A 23,650-nucleotide genomic window follows, 5' to 3' on the forward strand; every position below is an offset into this window, starting at 1 on the left:
ACCGCATTCCTAATTCCAGATAGCTGCCTTCAAAAACATGCAGAAAACAGACTATAAACAAATAACATATCAAGAACAGAAAAAAAAAAAAAGGAATTCCCTGGCGGTCCAGTCGTTAGGACTCTGCGCTTTCACTGCCGAGGGCCTGGGTTCAATCGCTGGTCAGGGAACTGAGATCCCGCAAGCCACGCAGCAAGACTGAAGGAAAAAAAACCCAGGAAAAAAATATCCTCTAAATATACATATTCTGGTCAACCACCGCTCATATATAAACAGCAGCACATTACTGAATAAATTTATGAAGTAAATGTGATGTTTTTCTTTGGTGTGATTTTTTTTCTGAATGGACTCCAAAGAAAAGTGGGTAAGCCTTCCACAGAGATGCTCTCTAAAATGTTCTTGTTTCTGTTAGGGTTTCCTAGCTCTATTATCAGAGAACACGCCTGGAAGGCTCACTCTTTAAAAACTGGGCAGGCTGCCTGTGGAAGACATGTGTTTAATTCAAGGTCAGCAAGCCTTATCTAGTCCTTCTGCCTCAAAGTCCTGCCAAGGCTATGCAGACAATATGGATGATGCCTACTTTAAGTGGAGATTTAATGATATAACTGTAAACAAACAGAGAAAGTACAGCAGTCCCATTGTACCCACGGGGGATTGGTTCCAGAACCCCCCCAGATTCTCAAGTCCCTTATTTGAAACGGTGTGGTACAGTCAGACCCCTGCATCTGCGGATACGGAACGCCGGCTGTGTATGAGGACTGAGTCTTTTACTGAATGATTTCAGTTGTGAAACTCTCCTACAATGATTTGCTGTTGGTAGTTATTCATGTAATTACTATCGTCTCATAGTTTAAGATTTTTGAAATTAATAGTAGTGTTTCTCAATGCTCCTCTAACTTGTTTTCCATCCTTTGTCATTACTTTAAAAAATTATTTACCACTGTCAAAACATTTCACATGGCATCTCTGGAATAAAAATCTCCCTACAAAGCTCAAAAGAGCTTCTCAAACTTGCTATGTGGAAATTCATGCTTTTGTAGAACCACAAAACATTGATATTTTCTAACAGAAGATATAAATATGCAACATGAAATCACAGCCAAGAAAATGTATCCATGAAAAACAAACAAACCAAGCTGCTGAATTAGATATGACTGGATGTTAGCAAGATTTCTGTTAATTTTTGTTGGGTATGTCTTCATTGATTTTGTTGTCTAAATAGCAGCAGATGCCAAAAGTTTAAAATTATATACTTGGGAAAAATGGATAATACAGGACAATTTTATTTAAAGGCTTAGCTTTTTATTTGAATTGGGAAAAGACCACTTTTATTGCTAGAGTTTGTCCAAGTCTAAGAATACAACAAGTATTCAGGAGACTAGTTGAACTATTGCTCTGAGACAACTGCAGAAGCTGGGATGAAGAGGTATATATAATGACACTGGGGCCAGCCCTGCAGAGAAAGCTTACCACACAGGGCCATGCTGTGTGAGGCAGGAGTGAAATGGAACACTAGGGGCAGATCCACTAAAGGAAACTATACATTCAAGTTTACCCAATGCTGACAACTATACAATCTCTCAAGGATTATATGAAAAATCAGATGTTTTCATTTGAAAGTTTACAGTTTGATTCTTCTCAAACTTTTCCCAACATACCAAAGGAAAACAGTAAACCAGCCAGCTGCTACCACAAAAGAGTATCTCTCGAACCACCAAACAACAGCAGAGTTACCACAACATGTCCATGTCAACCACCTACTAAACCATTTGGTTAGCTTAATCTAAGGCTATCTTTCCCTTAGGATCAAACAGGAAAGCCCACAACGTTCTTGTGTTCCAGTCTGGATCACAAGAGTATTGCTTCTATTATCTTTGAATTTACTTCAGAGTTTATTGCTTGGATAGAAAAAGGTTGATCCAAGCATTACAATGAACAACGCTGAAGCATTTGAACTATAGTGGAAAGACACTGGGCTGAGTGTCAGGAGATGGGGGTTCTTTGCCTTGTTTTCTTCACAGATATTTGGTAACTTTAAAAAAGTTTTTTTTAATTTTATTTAAAAATTTTAAAAAATTTTATATTGGAGTATAGTTGATTAACAATGATGTGTGTTAGTTACAGGTGTACAGCAAAGTGATTCAGTTATACCCATACAAGTATCCATTCTTTTTCAAATTCTTTTCCCATTAGGTTATTATAGAATATTGAGCTGAGTTCCCTGTGCTATACAGCAGGTCCTTGTTGGTTATCTATTTTAAATATAGTAGTGTGTACATGTCAATCCCAAAGTCCTAATCTATCCCAATCCCACACTAATATTTGATAACTTTTAAAGATACCCAATATGTCTCAAAAAGTGTTTGATTCCAATTCAGATCCTGGAGCCAGACACCTTGGTTCAAATTCTGACTTCATTATTTACTAGTTGTGTGACCTGGGTAAAGATATTTATCCTCTCTGTCCTTATTTATAAAATGGAGATAATAAATAGTATCTTCCACAGAGGACTATTATGAGGATTAATAAAGTAGTATGTATAAAGTACTTAGAACAGTGCTTGACCTATAGTAAACATTAAGCATTAGTAGTAGCAAACACATATATTGATAATATGATCCTTCCCTAATACTCTGTTCTACACATTGGTAAAGGGTCGTATGCACGTGTAAATAATCAGATTGGTTCTGGCTACCTGTTAATTCTCAGAATTTTCAAGAATCTTTGGGAGTTGATGTCAAATTACCAAGAGCAGTGACTCACTAAACTGAACAGCAAACAATGGCAAAGTTAATTTGACTCTAAGACTCCTATAAGCAATGATTTATATTCTTGAAAAGTACAGATCTGAGTAAAAGGTCTCTGTAAATAAGGCAGTGGTTTTATAGGATTCTTATATATTCATGAAGGATATGAGCAGAGGGCTGGAGAACCAATCTCACTTTGGTGCTAGGACCTTACAGTCTTGTACTTCCTAAGTCTATGGAGGTGGCAAGTAAGTAAAGAGAAGAGGGCCAAGGAAGGACCACTAATACACGCTTTACCTCCTTTGATACCAGCCAGTGTCACTGAAGTTTAGAAGGCTTATCAAAGCATTCCAAATTATTAATATAAAAAGGTAAGAAGAAACCATTCACAGAAAAGTTATCATCTTGAAATATGTGGGAAGGCAATAAATACATAAACTATAGTTAACTTTTTTTTTTTTTTTTTTGCGGAGCACAGGCTCTGGACGCGCAGGCTCGGCGGCCATGGCTCACGGGCCCAGCTGCTCCGCGGCATGTGGGATCTTCCTGTACCGGGGCACGAACCCATGCCCCCTGCATCGGCAGGCGGACTCTCAACCACTGCGCCACCAGGGAAGCCCCAACTATAGTTAACTTTTGAGCTCAATCTTGCTTCAATGAAAAAACTGGCCTAAATATTTCTATTTATTATTTTAAAGCATTGCTTATAGAAGTGAACTGACTGTACTATATTATAGTCATATATTAAAATGTTAAGTTCTTCTTCTGATAGAGAACTTTCATTAAACTTCATTTCAGTCAGTGATTTGCTTTATTCATTTAATAAAATGTTACGCTTCCTGTTTGAAAGCAACAGCAATGATAAATGCTATCTCCCTAGTCTGGAACTTAAAACACTTAATATAACCACTTAGAGCCTGGGTCTGACTTCCTTAAAAGGCAGTATTAAATGATCTAAGTATAAAGTATGACTGTTTCCCCTATAAACTAGAACCAGTGTTCACTGGATTAAAAGTAAACATTTTATTTAATTCCCAAAAAAAGGTGTTTAGGACAAGGCATTTCAATTACTGAGTTAAAATTCCAAAATAGGGCTTCCCTGGTGGCGCAGTGTTTGAGAGTCTGCCTGCCGATGCACGGGACACGGGTTTGTGCCCCGGTCCAGGAAGATCCCACGTGCCGCAGAGCGGCTGGGCCCGTGAGCCATGGCCGCTGAGCCTGCGCATCCGGAGCCTGTGCTCCGCTACGGGAGAGGCCACAACAGTGAGAGGCCCGCGTACCGCAAAAAAAAAAAAAAAAAAAATCCAAAATAAACTGTGACTAGTAGAGATTGTGGGATAATTATTATAGTGTCATCTAATATAAAACTGTCCTTGATGTTCACACTGTTAAACTACCTTATGAAGTCTTTCTGGTACCACTGGATTTAGCCCAAGATAACCTTACAGCAAATGCTATTTGATACTGACAGGAAATCATATTTAATTCTATCTATGGTGCCTTAGCATCAGGTTAGTCATAAAGCAGAGAGACAATAAAAACTCACTGAATGAAAAGATTTTCTAGTATCTTTTTTAGATGAAATCACGAATATCCAGTGCTATGTCTGTTAATTTGCTTTATACTATAAGAAATATATAGATTCTATTCCATAATAATTATTTCTAAGAAAATGTCCAATCTTTTCACTACCTGAAAATATTATCTAATAAGCACATGGCCAACTTTCTGTCTTAGAAAAAAAAATCTTTATGTAACAAAAACATTTTCATTACAAAGTTATTTATAAATTGTTGATAACAGTAGGTATTAAGCCTCAATTTTTCAGAGTACATAATCTCTCCTGATTATGAAAGATTTGTAATTTTTTAGTTAATAGTGTTTTATAAATGTAAAGTGTTTTATAAATATAAATTTGGTTTTTTTTTTGCAGTACACGGGCCTCTCACTGTTGTGGCCTCTCCCGTTGCGGAGCACAGGCTCTGGACGCGCAGGCTCAGCGGCCATGGCTCACGGGCCCAGCTGCTCCGCGGCATGTGGGATCTTCCTGGACTGGGGCACGAACCCATGTCCCCTGCATCGGCAGGTGTACTCTCAACCACTGCACCACCAGAGAAGCCCTAAATACAAAGTTTTATAAATGTTCTGTAAAAAAAAATTTTTTTTTTCTTTTTGACACAGTGTAGCCAAACACAAACATATGCACAAAAGCTAGCCTAGCCAAACTTCCTTGTTTGCTGGGACAGTCCCAGTTTATGTTTGCTTCAATACAACTATTATGCCTGCACCCTCTTTTACTCTTTAGTCTCAGTTTTGATGATGAAATTTAAAGTTAGCCTAAGACTGGCCTTCTTAAGAACTGTACTCTGAGTCTTAAAAAGCTCCTAAGCACTGTCCTGACCTCACAAGTGTGAATATGCCTAACTACATACTGACACGATAATCTAAGAAACCAAGGAAAATGTGGTGACGTGTATTTTGTACAGAGCTAAAGCTTCCTCCTGTTTATTAACTATGCAAACTAATTTTCAAAAACAAATTATTATGTTTACCAAAGGATCTAATTTCTAAGACCCTCCCACAACAAGCTAGACATAGGATGACTGTGAATTAAGTTATTTAAAGGAGAACAGATTTTTAGAAGTCAAATCAACAGTGAACCAAATGCCCCTTGAATATTTTTAAGACTAACCCTATTTTATATTAGCCACCGTTTGACTCTACTAGTGATGATAAGTAGATGGGGCAGGGTACTGCCAATTCTTGGTCCTGAGCCACATCTACACCAGAAAACCATGTTCTGGAAAATCTCTCATATCAGGCACTTAATTTAGTTGTGTGAAATAAAAATTTTGGTAAAACCCTGAAACTCCTTTTAAGAAGGCCTATTTGCACCTGACTGTCCTCCTGGATTGGGTTCTAAAACTGTATGAGATCTGAGACAAAGTCTTACTTAATTCTGTACCTTCCATGTTGCTTAGTGTACTGTATTATATCGTACTTAGATCACTCAAATACTTGATGAGCTGAAATGTAGCAAGGAGTATGTAATGCTTTTCCCTTTGTCCTGTTCTTAAACGTGACCCATGGGAAAACAACTCCATTCTTTCTCTCATTCAAGAAATATGTACTGAACACCTATTATGTGCTAAGAACTAGCAATACAGAAGTGAACATGATCAAGTTCCTGTTCTCATGGAGCTTGCCTTCCTGAGAGGTATCTTTTAAACTGTAGGTTTAAAACCCATTAAAGAATCCTAAAATCATTTCAGTGGGTTGCACCAGCATTATTTTAAATGAATGAAACATAATGCAATAGAACTTATCAGAGGACATCACACACAGCAAGGTGTTTCCTGATCATCTGGTTTCAGTTACATGTGTGTATAATAAGTATTATGTAAAATGTGTATTTTAGTTGGTCCAGGATAAAATTGAGAAACAGTTCTAGAAGGTTCCCCTAAATTGCATCTCAATTTAAATCTCATTTAAAATTTTTACTTACCTACAAAGCTATAAATAAAGCAAGTTAGAGAACTATGATTCAATAAAATGTATGTCAGGGACTCTGCTAGACACTGGGGATACAAGGATGATTAACTCACTGTCCTTGCCCATAAGGAACTCATTAAAAATGTAAACAGTCAAAACTTGACAAGTGTTAAAACAAATATGTGTATATGTAATAAATTAATAACTCTTTTTGGGTTACTCTAACACATGCTTTCACTTATTCTTTCATAATAACAGTCCACATAAAATATGTAAATCAATTATGGGATATTCAAGCAAGTAATCTGTGCCCAAGGCCACATAATGACTGGCTAAACTGTAAACAGAGCCCAGGTTTCTTAGCCTTCACCTAGTGCTTTTTGAAGTCACATGACTACTTCCTAACAGTCTCATGTGGCTTTGATTTTCTTTACATGATCCTGAAGTACCCTGAAACTTCAGAATAAGATGGAGATCAATACTATTAGTTCATTATGTGAAATTATGGTGACCCATCATGTACCATTGCAAGTAAAAAGAAATAGCCATCACTTACTCTTTGCCTAAATGCCATGTGACATGCCTACCTTATTACTAGTTTAGTAATGTAGAGACCTCCTATTCTGGGAGCTATAACTAACCCTCAAATCTGAAGGAGTGGGAAAATCTAGAATATATGTTCCTTCTGGAAACTAGAATTTCGACTGTACTTCAACCAGACAACTCTTTTTATACTATTCAGTAGACTAGAATACACACAACATTATACTGAGAACTGCTGGAGACAATTAACATGTTAACTTTATCTGGTGGTTCATTTAACTCAGTGTTGGACAGTGAGCTAGAAATTATAATTACACTACAGTATACAAACCAATCTCAAGCTAAGTTGTTTATTTTTAGTTTCCACAAATTTTTAAAGACTTATATAAATTAGAAGCATTAAGTTCATCTGGCAGAAAGGCTGAAGACCAGCTGTCAACTCTAACACACAAAGGGGAAAAAAAGGCTATACAATTAACCCCAATTTTATACATATAGTACGATGGAGATCTTGGAGATGGTTTCAAGTGTGCAACAGCCCGCATTTTTTTAAATCTAAATTTACTATTAATTTTTTTATACAATTTTTAAAAGGTTGCTTTCCACTTACAGCTGTTATAAAATACTGGCTATATTCCCCATGTTGTACAATATGTCCTTGAGCCTATCTTACACCCAAAAGTTTGTACCCTTTTGCACACCCCTGCAAACTGGTAACCCCTAGTTTGCTCTCCATTCAACAGCCTGCTTTTAATGCTTCAATCTGGGTAGCACTTTGTTCTGTGTACTAACACTCCTTTAGATAAACTGATGAAATTCCAAAACTCGAGTTATTAAGTGTTGCAATGGCTGAAAGTATACAAATGGAAGCTCATTTAGCTTCTACAATCCTGCAAATAACAACACTAGCGATAACAACAGCTAACACTTTCTAGTGCTTATCATGTGCCAGGTATCATTCTATGCATTTTACACAAATTGACTCATGATCCTTAAAAAAACCCTATGAGCTAGGTACAGTACTATTCCCATTTTATTTTTAAATTTTTTGGCCGTGCTGCCTGGCATGTGGGATCTTAGCTCCCTGACCAGGGATTGAACCAGCACCCCCTGCATTGCAAGCGTGGAGTCTTAACCACTGGACTGCCAGGGAAGTCCTATTCCCATTTTAGAAAGAAATAGAAGCACAGAGAAGTTAAGTAATTTTCCTAAAGTCACATAGCTAAAACGCAGGAGGTAGAATACAAATCCATGCAGCCTGATGCCAGGCTAAACCACAAAGAACTGCATTTCACTACTTCCGATAATAGATTCCACACAGTAAGCGTGACCAAGGAGAAGGTAGAGAAGGTGTGACCAAGGAGAAGCCAGGTCTCAGCCCTGACTCTTTCTCACATCGATACTCTTGTTCTGAACCAGTGTGGATGCTTTGGGACTCTCACTTGCCACCTGACTGGCTAGGGAGACCCGTCAAGACACCAGAGCAAAGCACGTCCCCGGAGGTGAGCAGCCAGCCACAGGGTTGAAACCCAAAGCCATTGCAGGTGTCCAGCAGCATGCTTCTCCATCCTGCAAGTAGCAGCAATGAACAAGAGGACACAGTGGAGGAAGAAACTGTTTCAGGACGACAAGTCCTAGGGGAACTTCAGGTAAGTCCACAAACCTTTTTAAAGTGATCACTATGTTCCAAGCTCTGGGAATAAAAAGAAGAGTAACACACTGTCTCTACCCTCAAGCTCACTGCAGAGTGAAGAATTTATAAACAGAGATAATAAAGACTGGAAAATATTACAGCATATTCATATGCTGACTGGAATGACAGTAGAGGGGGAAAAACTGAGAGAGAACAGAAGAAAAGCAAAGTCCTTGCATAGGAGAGCATGGGCTTCAGCACACAGTGGAAGGTTTGACCTCAGGCAGGGACACTGGCAATGCGTTCCCTTTCCATGTAATAGGAGGGAGGTGAACAGCGGTGGTGGAAGGATGAGAAAATTCTCTTCAATCACTTTTTTTTTTTTTAATTTAAATGAAATAAGCAGTGAAGCCATCAGCTGACAGTAAGGAATGTGGGGAGAGAGTATGAAATACTGTAGTTGTCTTGGAGAGTGGGAAAGTCAGTTGACCATAGAAATAAGGAAGCACTGCCAGACGGCACTTAGGGTCCTCTTGGGGTTTGTGGTCATGATTTTAAAGTGAGATTAGTCTGTATGGTTGTATATTTTTCTCTAGCTGCATTTGTCTGCTGAGGTGTAGAGTTCAATTTAACAACATTTGCCAGACAAATATGACAGAGGGAATGATTAAAATGGCAGACTACAAAATCTAACTTAGACGGTAGGGGGAGAACAAGGGAGTGATTATTTTAAGGAATTGACTCACGTGATAGTGGGGGATGACAAGTGTGAAATTTGCAGGGCAGGAGAGCAGGCAGGAAAGGCAGGGAAGAGGTGATGTTACAGCTCGTCTGGCGGCAGAATTCTTTCTTCCTTACGGACCCGCAGTCTTTTCTCTTAAGATCTTCAACTGATTGGATGAGGCCCACCCACATTATGGAGGATAATCTGCTTTACTCAGTCTCCTGATTTAAATATTAATCACATCTAAAAAATATCTTCATAGCAACATCTAGACTGCTGTTTGACTGAAAACTGGGTACTCTGCCCTAGCCATGTTGACACATAAAATTAACCATCAGAGAACCATTTACAGAAAAGGTTTAGGATGTAGGGGATTTTAAAAATCACTGCTCATTCATGAGTTCCAAAGAGCACAGTGAAAGTTAGTTTAGGAATGGGTGTAAGATTAGGACAAATAAAAAGAGAAACACAGCACTTTCCAAGGATGAGGGCAGCTATATGGTGGTTAAGGGCACAGATTTTAGTGTCAGAGCTCTTGGTTCAAGACCTCTCTATCACTTATGGCATGATTCTGAGCACATTCTTCAACTAAGCCCCAGTTTCATCATTTTTAAAAAGGATATGAGGGAATGGCTTATTGCAATGGCTGGCATACAGAAAACATTCAAAAATTTTAGCTCTAATTTTTTTTAAAGGTTTATTTATTATTTATTTTTAATTTATTTATTTTTGGCCGCGTTGGGTCTTAGTTGCGGCACGTGGAATCTTCGTTGAGACATGCGGGATCTTTCACTGTGGCACACAGGGCTCTTTGTTGTGGTGCGTGGGCTTCTCTCTAGTTGTGGCGTACATGTTTCTCTCTCGAGTTGTGGCGCGCAGGCTCCAGGGCACATGGGCTCTGTAGTTGTGGCGCCTGGGTTCCAGAGCGCGTGGGCTGTGTAGTTTGCGGCACGCAGGCTCCAGTTGAGGCGTGCAGGCTCTAGCTGAGGTGTGCGAGCTCAGGCTTAGCTGTCCCGCAGCATGTGGGATCTTAGTTCCCCAACCAGGGATCAAACCCCCGTGCCCCGCATTGTAAGGCGGGATCTTTACCACTGGACCACCAGGGAAGTCCCGTTAGCTCTTATTATTACGGGAAAAGACTCAATATTGTAAATCTATCAATTCTCCCCAAAATTATTCATAAATTTAATGTCATTACACTTAAATTTTCAATGACATTTTTTACAAATTGATTTTAAATTTTATTTGAAAAACAAATGTGTGGGAAAAATAAAGAGAATTCTGAAAGAGAATATGAGAAACTTATCACCAGTTATCAAAACACAGTAGAATACTGCAATTAAACATCTGTAATGGTGCAGGAAGTGGTAACTAAATAAATGAACAGTATAGAAAGTCAAATAGATTTATATATCCATGATAATTCAAGACAGGATAAACGTGGCACGTACCTCCAATTAACATGGGGAACCATGGATCATTCAATAATTAGTACTAGTTTTCCACCTGGGAACAAACATGTAGATTATTGCTATAATTTTAGGCTAGGGGAAGCCTTTCTAGGGATGACATGAGACTGAAATGTCATAAAACAAAAAAAATCTTGTGGGCTACTGGGTATACAGTTAAAAAAACTGAAAGCAAAGATTTGAACAGATTTATTTGTAGACCCATGTTCACAGCAGCATTATTTACAATAGCCAAAAGGTGGAAGCAAACAAGTGTCCATCAACAGATAAACGGATAAACAAAATGTGGAATATTATTCACCTTTAAGAAGGAAGGGAATTCTGACACATGCTACAACAGGGATGAAACTTGAGGACACTATGCAAAGAAAAATAGGTCAGTTACAAAAAGACAAATAATGTATGATTCCACTTATATGAGGCATCTAGTCAAATTCACAGAGAAAGAAAGTAGAATGGGAATAACCAGGGACTGAGGGGAAGGGGAAGTGGGAAATTGTTTCATGGGTATAGTTTCACTTTTGCAAGATGAAAAAGTTCTGGAGATTGGTTGCACAACAATGTGTTATACACGGAACTACACAGGTAAAAATAGTTAAGACAGTAAATTTTATGTGTATTTTAACAAAGTCAAAAAAAAAAGACAAAAAAGTATGCAATTTTTTCAGAGCCTTACAAAGTACTTCTAAAAAAGAAAATGAGTAACAGCCATGAAAACTTAGGAATGATAAAAAAGGGAAACTGGCCCAGCCATATACTAAATATATTGTGAGATTATAATAATTAAAATTCTGTAGTAATGAGACTAGAATCAATCCTGTATGGGCAAGAATTTAGTATTATGATAAGGATGACATCACAATTTAGTGAGGAGAGACTTTTATTTCAAATAATGTGGGGTTAATTAGTTAAGTTTTGAGTTATTGTTTTGGGGGTAGGGGACTATCACAGTCATACACCAAAATACATTCCAAATAAATTGAAACAAAATTATTGACATGTATCTCGTTTCCCTTTATTATTGTTCTGCCTTTCTCATAGTTTAAGATTATTTTGGCAGTTTTCTCTTTATATTCTAGTAACCAACTGGGTGATACTTGAACAATAATGGTGCTTTGGAATTTAAATATTCTTATAGAAAATCTGACAGTCAACAAATGGAAAGTGTAAGTATAACCTGTCTTAAGAAAAATCCATTTAACAAAAGATTTCACCTAAAATAGTAGGCTCTCCTTAGTATTTAAAGTACTTAATTTATAAGTTTCACTGAATTCTATACTGTTAACTTTATCCATCAACACGTGACCTCGAGATTGATATACACTATACCACTGCAGTTTGAAGGGTCTGTAGTCATCAGCATGCTTGGACCCTTAACATCGGAGTATTTGCCAATCATAAAAGATTCCCATACTTTACTTTCTGAATACAGGTGACGGTTGAACAACACGGGACCACTTAATACGTGGATTTTTTTCAATAACATACAGTCAGCCCTCCGTATCCACAGGTTCCACACCTGCGCATGTGGAGGGTCAACCACAGGATTTGAGCATCTGTAGATTTTGGCATCTAGGGTGGATCCTGGAACCAATTCCCCCATGGATACTGAGGGATGACTGTACATCAAATTTTCCATTTTAAATTACTAGGTTAACATTTATTCCATGCCAAGTCAAGGGACTGCTAAAAGGGAACACTGAACATTTGGGGGTTTACAAAATACCTTTCACAGATGGTGTGGTAAGCAGAATGACTCCTTAAGATGTCCAGATCCTGCTCTCCAGAACCCGTGAATATGCTATATTACGTGACAAAGGGACTTTGCAGATGTAAGGATACAGACTTTAAGATAGATACTACCCTGGACTATCCTTGTGGGTCTCATCTAATTATAAGAGCCCTTAAAAGCAGAGAACTTTTACTGGATGGAGGTAGGAAACATGTGGGAGAAGGGGAGGCCAGAGATATGTGAAGTGTGAGAAGGAATCAATGCATTATTGCTGGTTTGAGGATGAAGGATGCAAGAGGCTTTAAGCATCTGAGAGAGGCTCGGCTGACAAAACAAGGAATGGGACCTCAGCCCTACAACTGCAAGCAACTGAATTCTGGGAACAATCTAATGGGCTTAGCAGCAGATGTGTCCCCCACAGCCTAGGCCAGCTGACACCTTGCTTTCAAGCCTTGTGAGATCTGGAGCAAAGGAACCAGCCTAGTCCACCTGAATGCATGACCTACAGAAGTGTGAGAGAATAAATCTGCATTACTTTAAACCACTAAGTTTTGGGCAATTTGTTATTGCAGGAATATAAAACAAATATATAGAGGGACTGGATTCTTTTATACACTAAACCAAAAAAAAAAAAAGAAAGAAAGAAAACAAAAAAGGAGATACTGTCAGAGATAACACAGGAGGGCTGATTTATGATTGCCCTTTTTTTTTTTAGCTAGACTCACGGGTCACTGTTTCTATATCAAGTGGTAGGAAAGTCACTGGCCCAAGAAGCATACTTGGTACAAGAAAGTTAAGACTAGTTCCTATTAACTAGTTAAATCTTATTAAAATTCAGGAACTGACAATGTTTTTGAAGGGATTATCTTCCAAGGAGTGACTAAAATCCAAGTTCAAAGAATAAACAGATTAAGAACATTTCTTCAGTCTAGTTACACAGTGTTAAAAACAAAACAAAACAGAACAAAAAAACAATGTCAAAGAAGAATAATTGATGTTATTTTGCTATCTTACTTCCCTTCTTGGTCCAATAAAGCTAAAATCCTGCAATAAACTAAGTAAAAGTACAAGGAAAAAAACCCAGAAATAGGCATTTGACACAGGAAGAAGAGGGAACAGATGACCTTTTCAGGCCATTCAAGTACTAGCACCATTCCTAACAAAACTGCCTAGTTAAAATCCCATTCATCTGGTAAAGATTTACTTACAGAACACATTCTAGCGACAGGCCCTGTTCTAAACACTGGTGATAGTATGATGCTATCAAGGAACTTACAGTTTAGTGGGATGCACAGAATTATAATACATGCAGTGATTGAGACATGTAGAAATTACAACTAGGGCACAGAAGTTAAGCCAAGTCTGATGAATAAAGGCTAAGCTACAGCTAGGAGCAGGGGGTCATACTGATCAACGCTAGAATAGGATATTCCACACAGAAGGATCAGCATGTGTGAAAGAACCTGGGTACAGTATAGCTTATTCGGATAACTTAAAAATTTCATTGTGTGAGCATAAAGAGTATATGTTGGGGGGAGGGGAGATAGTGGGGGATTGGTAGGAAATGGGCCTTTAACAAGAAATGTGGGGGACCGGGGGGGGGGTTCGGTAGAGTAACGGGGAAGGGTCTGAAGTCAGGAAAGGAGAAAAGGGAAAAAGAAGTTTGTTCCTGGACATGTTGTTTTAATAATATTATGGAATCACTTAGGTGCAAAGTATATTTAAATGAGTCTGAAACTCTTTCAGAAAGTCTGAATTAGATCTACAGATGTACAGATCTACAGATGTACAGATCTACAGATGTACGGGAAGTCAGACCATGTCACACCTGCATGGCCTCACACTCTCTAGAAGTGTAATGCAGACAGGAGGATCAAAAGAATGGAGTCCAGACAAAAACTTCCTCATTTGAAGAGTCCTAGAAAGTGTTTCTTTTCTGTTAAGACTCTGAAGATGTACAGGTACTGTTTAACAATAGGAAGAAAATTGTTTACGGAATGAATCTACAAACGTCATCATATTACTGCATATTCTTACTTTATAAAAATTCCTTAGTAGCACAAAATCTGGATCTATGACACATGAAGACTTTGTGCTAAAGTGACTATACCAGAGACTGGCCCAGCAAGTGAAACTAATCTGAATCACCTGCTTTACTATGTATGCCAGTAAGTTAGCAATATGTGAATAACCTCATTCCCAAGACTTGGAAAATAACTCCAGGACATGTTTTATTGGTGGTAGATTACCCCAAAGTACAGAGAGGAACATAATCACTGAGAAGGCAGCAAGCAATAATTAAGCAGCACTATGTAAGATTAAGTAACCTTTTGAGGATTATACTGTTTCTTCATGAGAAGAAAGTTAATTCAGATGACCCTGATACAATTATTTTCATGTATGTGGCAGAGTTATGGGAGAAAAGAAATGATGAACAGCTCCCAATCTACTGAACAGGAAAATTACAGTCACCTAGAGCAAGTAACAGTCTCACAGAGAAAGATGTACAAGGATACACCGCAAGAGGTCCCTATAAACAGTGATTATAAGTGCAAATTAAAGGCTGATTTTCATGTTTACCAAGTCTGGACTAGATAGATAGTTGATGTATTAGGCCTGTACAGACAGACCACAGCAATCCTCATCAAAGTCATTTATGATGAATAGGAAGTACTACCAAAGATAAAAGGAATTTGCCCTTGACATCAAGCAAAAATGTTTCAAAAACCAAAACTGGCTTGAGAAAAATGAGAGTGTAATAGATACAAATTTGTACCTCAACCCACTGGTCTTAATTCTAAAACGTAACTCTGATTACATTGCTCCTCCCCACAAAAACTTTAAATGGTTCCCCCTGGCTCGCAGCCCAGCCCCTCAGCCCCAAATAATAAAAATTCTAATCAAACTGAAAGTTTTGTCTCCTTTCATGCACCCTACACTCTCACTATACTGGATTTCCCAAATCTAACCTATGCCTTCCTACTCCTGCCAGTGTTCATGCTGAATGTTCCCTGCCTGCGGAAATCCTACCAATCCTTCAGGTTTTGCCCCCTTTATCTTTCAGCATTCCCTGATCCTACAAGCACACTCAGTCTTCTCCTTTACATCTTGTTCTCCTCTTATCAAAAGCATGGTATTCTGTTTTGAATTGTTACTACTGTTGTTAACTCCCCTATGACTTTCTAAATTCCTTAAAGAAAAAAAGGGTAATTAATTTTTGTGACTTTTACAGGGTCCTAACTAAATAACTGTAGGTTGCTGAGTTAGTGACACAAAACACTCACAGACCGAAAGCCCTTAAAAGAACATATAAAAGCAAGTTTATTAGAAGTCATATAATTCAGCTAGTTTCCATTCTGATAATAAACATTCACATGCTCCTTCTCCTCCTGTTGACACAGGAATTATTCAGTAGAGAAAATAATGAAACAGACTGTGGTCTAGAAATTCTAGATCCTATTCATAGTTACCTGGGAAGGTTTAACCTACCCTATTCTCTGCTTCCTTTGTAACTACCTACTTTACAAAAGTGATGTGAAGAATAAGATATTTGTCATCCAGTTAATATTTTTAAAATCTTTCAGAACACTCCTCCCTTTAAAATATACTGGTTTTAATATCATCTCTAGCTTTTCCTACATTTACCACATGGCAATGATTTTTGTGATTCACAGAATACCTAAAGTGTAAAAAAGGCCATTAAAAGCCAAAGAATGTACTTTCAGTTTTATTAAAAAAGCAAAACACTCTCTTCCTCTACTTTCACAGACTTCTTTTAGGCTATGAAACCGTGGTCCTCTGGCCATTGCATAATCCTAATTTCTAACGGGGTTTAATAATCTAGAAGAAAAGGGATAATGTGCTCTCAAGAGCAGAATATATCCCGAGGGACAGATGGTTTGTAACAATCTTCACGAATAAACAAGAAACCAAATTCAGATCACTGGGGGCGTGGTAGGGAGGAGGGTAAACAGAAACAATAAAAGAGCAATAAAAATTCTTGGAAAATAAAGGCATCCACAGCTATCCACAAAACGTTTTACTCTAGAGAATTATTACTCTAGAGAATTACAGTCTTCTCTGTAACTTCTTCTATCATGTGCCACTTTTCTCTGTATGTTAACCCATCTCCTTTCACCTCCCAAGTTTATATGTGAACTCAACAGAGATCTGATCTCAAATCTCAAGCAGTCCTTATGGCCTTCTCACATAATTCCCAGATTGTGGCATGGGAATCCCTTTCTACCCAAGATGTTACACTGTAAATTTAAAAACTTAAAAACAATACAAGGGAGCAAAAATGTTAGATCTGTGAATGAGAACCGAGACTCCTGACCTCCAGTATTTTTGCTCTTCTGCATCTTTAAGACAACAAAAATAATGTTGGGGACTTTTTCATTTGTCAATCCACTTAACAAGAAATTTTAAACATCGCAGGTAGAAGGGAATCACTTATAAAACAAAAACTTATCAACCGAAAGCAAACAAACCCAAGCACGCATCTAACTGCAACAATAACTGTGTACTGGGTATTTCAATGGCAATTATAATGCAAACCAATCCTTGGACTCAATTCTGTGTGCTCACAGTACTCCAAAGTTAGATGACAACAAACAAGTTCTTCCCGTCCCTCTCTTGTGGTCACGTCACATACCTGTTGCGTCACCTGGAAAGTGGTCTCCAAAATCCAGGAAAGGAGCACCACCATGATCCCTAAATAATTCTGCTGGGCTATTTTCTGGATAAATTTTAGCCTCATTCATTTTAATGAGGTTGCCTTGGAGGCAAGGGTGTCTTGGCTCCTGTTCACCTTTAAAGAGACTCTAACACAGGCATCACAAGCGGTGACTTTGTGGACTTACAAGAGCTTGGGAGTTTTTGAAGTCTTGGGCTGGTCTGGCAGAGTAGGCAGTCGGCGTGGGAGAAGCGGGGCTGCCCCGGAGTCCGTGTGGAGTGGGAAGTCCGGCCCGCGACCCAAGCTTCGCGGAAGGGACAAGAGGTTCGGGCCCAGGGTCCGGGCCAAATCGGGGCACGCGAAAGGTTCAAGACGAACCGAGTCTTGGCCAAAGCCCCGGGGCAGACTGGGCAACGCTAACAAGCGCGTCGACGTTTACAAGGATTAAAAAATAATACTCCCCTCCCCCCACACCAGAGAACCAAGCGGGAGACAGCGACGCGAGGCAGGAAGCGCGTGGGGCCGGGTCCGAGCCGACCGGCGAGAGGATGCGGGCCTGGGCCGGGCTCCCGCCGCTGGCGCCGTACTCACCATGTCGTACACGTTGAGCACCACTAACTGGTTAGCCCCCATCCTCCTCCCGGCGGCCGCCGCCTCGCCCTCCAGCTGCTTCGTCTCCGCGGGGCCGAGGCCGCTCTCACCGCCCCCCGGACGCCTCAGGGGGCCGGAGCCGGGCACTAAGCGCACAGCGCGGCCCGCTGCAGCCGGGGCGGGAACATCGGGAAGCGACTCGTTCCCGGGCGCCGCCAACTACACCCTCTGCGCCGACCGGGCCGGACCGCAGGCGGCCCGCTCCGGCTCAGGCGCCTCCCCCGGCAGCAGACACGTGGGGGAAGGCGGGGCCCAAGCGAGGGGCGGGCGCCAGGCCCCCGGGGGCGGGGCCGGCCGGCCGGCGCCTGGGCTGAGCCCGCCTGCGCTCTAGCCTCCACTGCCGCACTCGGACCTAAGATGGCGCAGCCTCGGTGCCTCTCGGCCCGGGATGAGCGGGTTCCCAGAAAGACTACAGTTCCCAGCATGCAATGAGGAAGCGCAGAGGCGGAGTCTTAACTGCGGTCCTTCCTCGCGGCGTGTTGCCAGCCGTCGACTACAGTTCCCAGAATGCTGCGGGGGCCCGGTGCTTCGAGCCAGGCCTCCCCGGGAGACTACAGCTCCCAGCATGCAGTGCTTGCGGTCAGCCCCCCAGCACTTGCAGTCCGCTCTTGCGGCTGGTGAGGTCTTCTAACTCTTCTACCTTACCTCTCCGCTGCTGCTGCGGTTAGTTTCTGTCACGTTTAACTCGATGAAGCCTTCGGAATGTGGCAGAAGACCATATTGATGACGCCGTTTTCCAAATCTCTCCTCATTATTATTATTATTTATTTTTGCAAGGGGAGGGGTGGGGAAATAGGGGAAGGCGGGTTACTGGTGGGGGAACCGGTGTAATATGCATCCAGTTAATCCTCAGTGTGGAATTTTACATTTACGAAAGTATCCTGCTGAGATGGGAAGAGAGTACAGTACTCATAGATTAGCACAACCGTGGGACGCAGTATGTGCTTTTGTATTCGTTCAAAAATTATTTATGTGCCTGCCCTTTGCCAGGCCGTGATGTAGGCCCTGGGGAATATAGAAATGAACAGGAGGGAGGACAAACAAAATATCGGTGATATGTGCTTTGTAGAGAGTTAAAATAGGATGAAGTGATTGAGAGTAAGCTTAGATTGGCTGCAGTGCGAAGGTCTAGGTGTAAGCTCAGATCCGAATAACAAAAAGCCAGCCCTGCAAAGTTAATTGATTCAACCAGTTAAGAAGCTATTCCACAAGTGCACGCCAAAAGGTGGCTTGGATATTGGGGGTAGTGGGTAACACTGAATAAATTAATTTGGACTATTTTGGAAGTAGACTCTACAGCAGGGGTTTCGCCCGCCCCGCCCCCCCCAACACACACACAGCAGGAGGTGAGCAGCAAGCGAAGGAAGCTTCATCTGCTGCTCTCCATCGCTGGCATCTGCCGCTCTCCATCGCTGGCATCTGCCGCTCTCCATCGCTGGCATCTGCTGCTCTCCATCGCTGGCATCTGCCGCTCTCCATCGCTGGCATTACCGCCTCAACCATTTCCCCCCGACCCCCTTGAAAAATTATCTTCCACGAAACTGGTCCCTGGTGCCAGAAAGGTTGGGAACTGCTGCTCTACAGGACTTGCTAATGAATTGGATGTTGAGTTTGTTAGGGAGAGAACACTCAAGGCTAATTTCTAGATTTTTGACTTCAGAAATTGTGTGGATGGTGGTGCCATTCATAAGATGTGAAAATTGTGAAGAACAGGTTGGGAAGAGGGAAATCAAGAGTTTTGGTTTGGTCTTGTTAAGTTGCAGATATTGAGACATCCATGATGTCAAGTCGGCATTTGGAAAAAGTGGAGACATGGCCATGATAAATGGACTCTAAAGCCTTAGGACTTACTGGATGACAGGAAAATGTGTAGCTTAGAAAAGGTAAAGGGGTCAAAGACAAAGATCTAGCCCCCATCATGTAGAGGAGGAAGAGGAATCACAGAGGCAGGAGGAGTACATGGTAGCACAGAAGCTGTTAAGTATTAGATTCAGCAGTATGGAGGTCACTGGTAGCATTGACATGAGCAGTGTCAGGGGAGGAGTGGGATCCAGAGAACATTTGGAATGGTTTGAGGGGTGAGTGTATAGTGAAGAAATGGAGACTGTAGGCAACTTGGGGCAATAGTGGGATAAGGCTGTGTGGTCAATGGAGGACATTTTAAAGACGAGAGATACTAAAGTATACTTGTATGTAAAAAGAGAGAAATTGATGATGTAGGAGAGAGAGGGGATTTCCATGGGCAAGGTAAGAAGGGGAAGAGATCCAGTGCATAAGTGAGGGTTTGGCCTTTAGTAGGAGGGATGCTTTATCTGTAGTGACAGCATATAAGGTAGATGCAAGTGCATAAGTGAGGGTTTGGCCTTTAGTAGGAGGGATGCTTTATCTGTAGTGACAGCATATAAGGTAGATGCAAGTGCATAGTGATGGTATGGAAAGTGTAGAAGACAAATGAGGGCAGTTCTTCTCTGATTTGTTTTGATCTTCTCAATGAGTAAGAGGCAAGATCACTGGAAAGTTGGGGAGGGGTGAGGTGTAGGGAATTTGAAGACAGAGGAGAAGGTGTAAAATAGAGAAGACAAATATACCAGGGAAATAGGGTTGAATTGCCAGGCAGTGTTGAGTGACAGTAAATGCTGCGTGCATGATTGTTCTTTGACTTATCCTCAGGTTGTGGACAAAGTTCTAAAATTCATTTTTGGTGTACCCAGCTGCTTTGCTTCCCTTCCCCCGCCCCCGTGGCCTTCCTTTCCTCCTAACCCAACTGAACAAACTACAGGTGTGGGGAAAGGCAGGCACTCTCCATTAACACGTCATAACACCTCCTACTGAGGGCTCAAGCTACTGGTTCATTTCACCTCTTACTCTAAACACTCCCTTTGCTCTTTGTGATCTCAGCTACTCTGTCAGCTGTAAGGATCACCTGTAAGCTGAAAAGTCTGAGGCCCCCATCTCCAATCCCTGTCTCTCTCTTGAGCACTAGGCCAGTATAACCTGCAGCTATTAGACGTCTCCACCAGGTGTATTAGTTTCCTATTGCTGCTGTAACAAATGACCCCAAACTTAGCGGTTTGAAACAACACTACACATGTTTATTACCTTACAGTTCTAGAGACCAGAAGTCCAAAATGAGTCTCCCTGGACTAAAATCAAGGACTATGTTCTTTCTGGAGGCTCCAGGGGAGAATCTGCTTCCTTGCCTTTCTTATTCATCTCCTAGAGGTTGCTCTCATTCCTTGACTCATGGCCACATCACCCTGACCTGTTTCCATCATATCTTCTCTGACTCTCCTGCCTCCTCCTTTCACTTACAAGGACCCTTGTGGTTACTTTAGGCCCACCTGGATAATCAAGGATAATGTCATCTCAAGATCCTTAACCTAATCACATCGGCAAAGTCTTTTTATCCTATGTAGAGTAATATATTTGCATGTTCTGGGGAACTGGAATGTGGACATCTTTGGGGAGCTATTATCCTGCCCACCATACAGGATGTCCCAAGGTCACTTCAAATTAACCAGTTACAAAATTGAATTCAGGGCTTCCCTGGTGGCGCAGTGGTTGAGAGTCCGCCTGCCGACGCAGAGGACACGGGTTCGTGCCCTGGTCCGGGAAGATTCCACATGCCGCGGAGCGGCTGGGCCCGTGAGCCATGGCCGCTGAGCCTGCACGTCCGGAGCCTGTGCTCCGCAACGGGAGCGGCCACAACAGTGAGAGGACCGCGTACCGAAAAAAAAAAAAAAATTGAATTCACTGATGATGAATCGAGTTGTGTGGCTCATGTAATTTAGGTACTGATCTGCCAGTAACTGAAATTATCCATCATTCATTCATTCATTCACTGTGCAAGTATTAAAGTCCTCATGAAGCTTACTAACCAGTGGAAAACAGAAAAAAAGTATGTATTCATTAATTTTTAATTTAAACCGAAGGGCACAAGCAGTGGTAGAGCATAATAGGAGACTTATTTGGGGTGGTTGTCAGGAGACAGTAATACTAACAAAGAAAATGTAATTAAATAGTTGTAAATGGGGTACTGGAGGCTGAAAAAGACATAAAAAAGGAACACTAAGGTATCAGAGAGGTGGGAAGCACCAGAAGCAGCTATCACCCCTAGGCCTGGAGGCACAAAGAGGCTGGGATTTAAACAGTTTTAAAGCTTGGAGGAGAGTCCCGTGGAGGTGGAATCCAGAGCTCTGAAGGGGAAGTTTGGCAGGCTGGTGCTGCTGGTGCCTCTGAGTGGCACGGTGACATGGGTCCTGGAAAGTTTTAAAAACTTCAAGCTGGAAATCAACCACTGCTCCTGAAATCTGCTGCCACTGCTGGGATGAAGAAGCATGACTAAGCTCACGCTGACAGGAAAGGTGGGAAACAGGAAGTACTTTTCTTCCTCCAGTACCTGGTACTAGAGAAAGCTACCAGGGAGCTAGGTCTGGAGCAGAAATGTGGTTTGCAGAGTCCTGGCCTCAGCAAGGAAAGGCAGATTTGAAACTAGAAAGTTAGATTTGAAACTGAGAGATAGTAGCCTCATTACAACCTACCACAAACAATTTCTTAGGCCACCTGAAGGATTTGAAGCATTATAAAGGAAAATACATTTTAAAACTTATTGCTGCCTGAACTGTGTTGTAGAGATGAACTGAGTCCAAGCGTGTTTTTTCAATTACCTGAAGTATAACTGACAATATTATATTAGTTTCAGGTGTACAACACAGTGATTCAATATTTTTATAAATTACAAAATGATCACCACAATAAGTCTAGTTACCATCTCTCACCATAAAAAATGATTCCAATATTATTGGCTATATTCCCTATGCTGTACATTACACCCCTGTAACTCATTTATTTTATAGCTGGAAGTTTGTACCTCTTAATCCCCTTCATCTATTTTGTCCTTCCCCCAACCCCCTCCCCTTTGACAACCACTCATTTATTCCCTGTCCCTATGAATCTGTTTTTTGTTTTATTTGTTCATTTGTTTGTTTTCACATGTTAGTGAAAACAAACAGTATTTGTCTTTCTCTGTCTGACTTATTTCACTAAGCATAATACCTTCCAGGTCCATCCATGTTTCACAAATGCCAAGATTTGTATATATATTTTAGTTTTCATTCTCTATTTCATTAGAAAAAACAAAGCCACTTTGAATCCTTCTTACAAAGAGGTGTACATACATTTTAGAATACAAAAGATGAAATAAACTTTAAAATCTAAATAAATAGAAACAATAATGCTACGCTATTTATTTTATTTTTTTAGTTTTGTCTCTGTTGAAAAAAGTTGGGTTTTCTTCCTGTTGGATGTTTGTTTCTCTAACTTTTAAAAAACTAAAGTATATATATTTTTTCTATTGTCAACTTGCTGTTAACAATTTTTGCTTTAAGATATGAATTACATTAATACCTCACATTACATATATGAAGCCAAATTACACTAACTTAGTTGTTTACAACCTCAAATCTTACTCCCAGTACACATTCCAATAAATTTATTCTGTAAAAACAATACTTTTTTTGGTTTTGATTTTTTTTACAGTAAAGTTTTCAACTACAAACCTTGAATACGTGAAAGATGTTCCAAGGACAAGCATAACAGGATTGATAAAACCCAAACTGACTAAATGTGTTCTCACAATACGAGCTGGCATAAAAATAAACAAAATTTTCTATTATCACAATTGCAACAATAAGGTACAGATAATAATGGTTTGTGAATATTAGCTATTCTAATTCTAGTTCCAAAAGAAAACAACAGATCATTTTAAAAGTCTGTATTTAAAAGGCAATGCTTTGTCTTACTTCCCATAGGGCTACTGCTGATTCCAGCTTTAAAATGTAAAGTATCCAGCTTGAGTCACTAGCTCAAATTGTATTGAGACTGGGAAAAAATAAATCATTGCCTTCGTTTTGGAGTAACACAAAAGACTCACTAACTTCACATACAGAAACTGAGTTTGTGTACATTAACAACATGAGTTTTGA

The 23,650-nt window shown here is 40.4% G+C and overlaps 1 protein-coding gene across 1 annotated transcript in view; it reads right to left on the reverse strand.

Annotated features, from left to right (window-relative positions):
* Window positions 1-17,829, reverse strand: part of DESI2 (desumoylating isopeptidase 2) — a 40,499-nt gene extending 22,670 nt beyond the window's left edge. The window contains exon 1 of the mRNA XM_082832944.1: window positions 17,607-17,829. Within this exon, the coding sequence (XP_082689070.1) occupies window positions 17,607-17,648 (42 nt within the window). The 5' untranslated portion in view covers window positions 17,649-17,829. The remainder of the gene's footprint in view (window positions 1-17,606) is intronic.
* Window positions 17,830-23,650: the final 5,821 nt, after the last annotated feature.

This window comes from Leucopleurus acutus (genome assembly GCF_964270905.1).
Source record: "Leucopleurus acutus genome assembly, chromosome: 2".
NCBI lineage: Eukaryota > Metazoa > Chordata > Mammalia > Artiodactyla > Delphinidae > Leucopleurus > Leucopleurus acutus.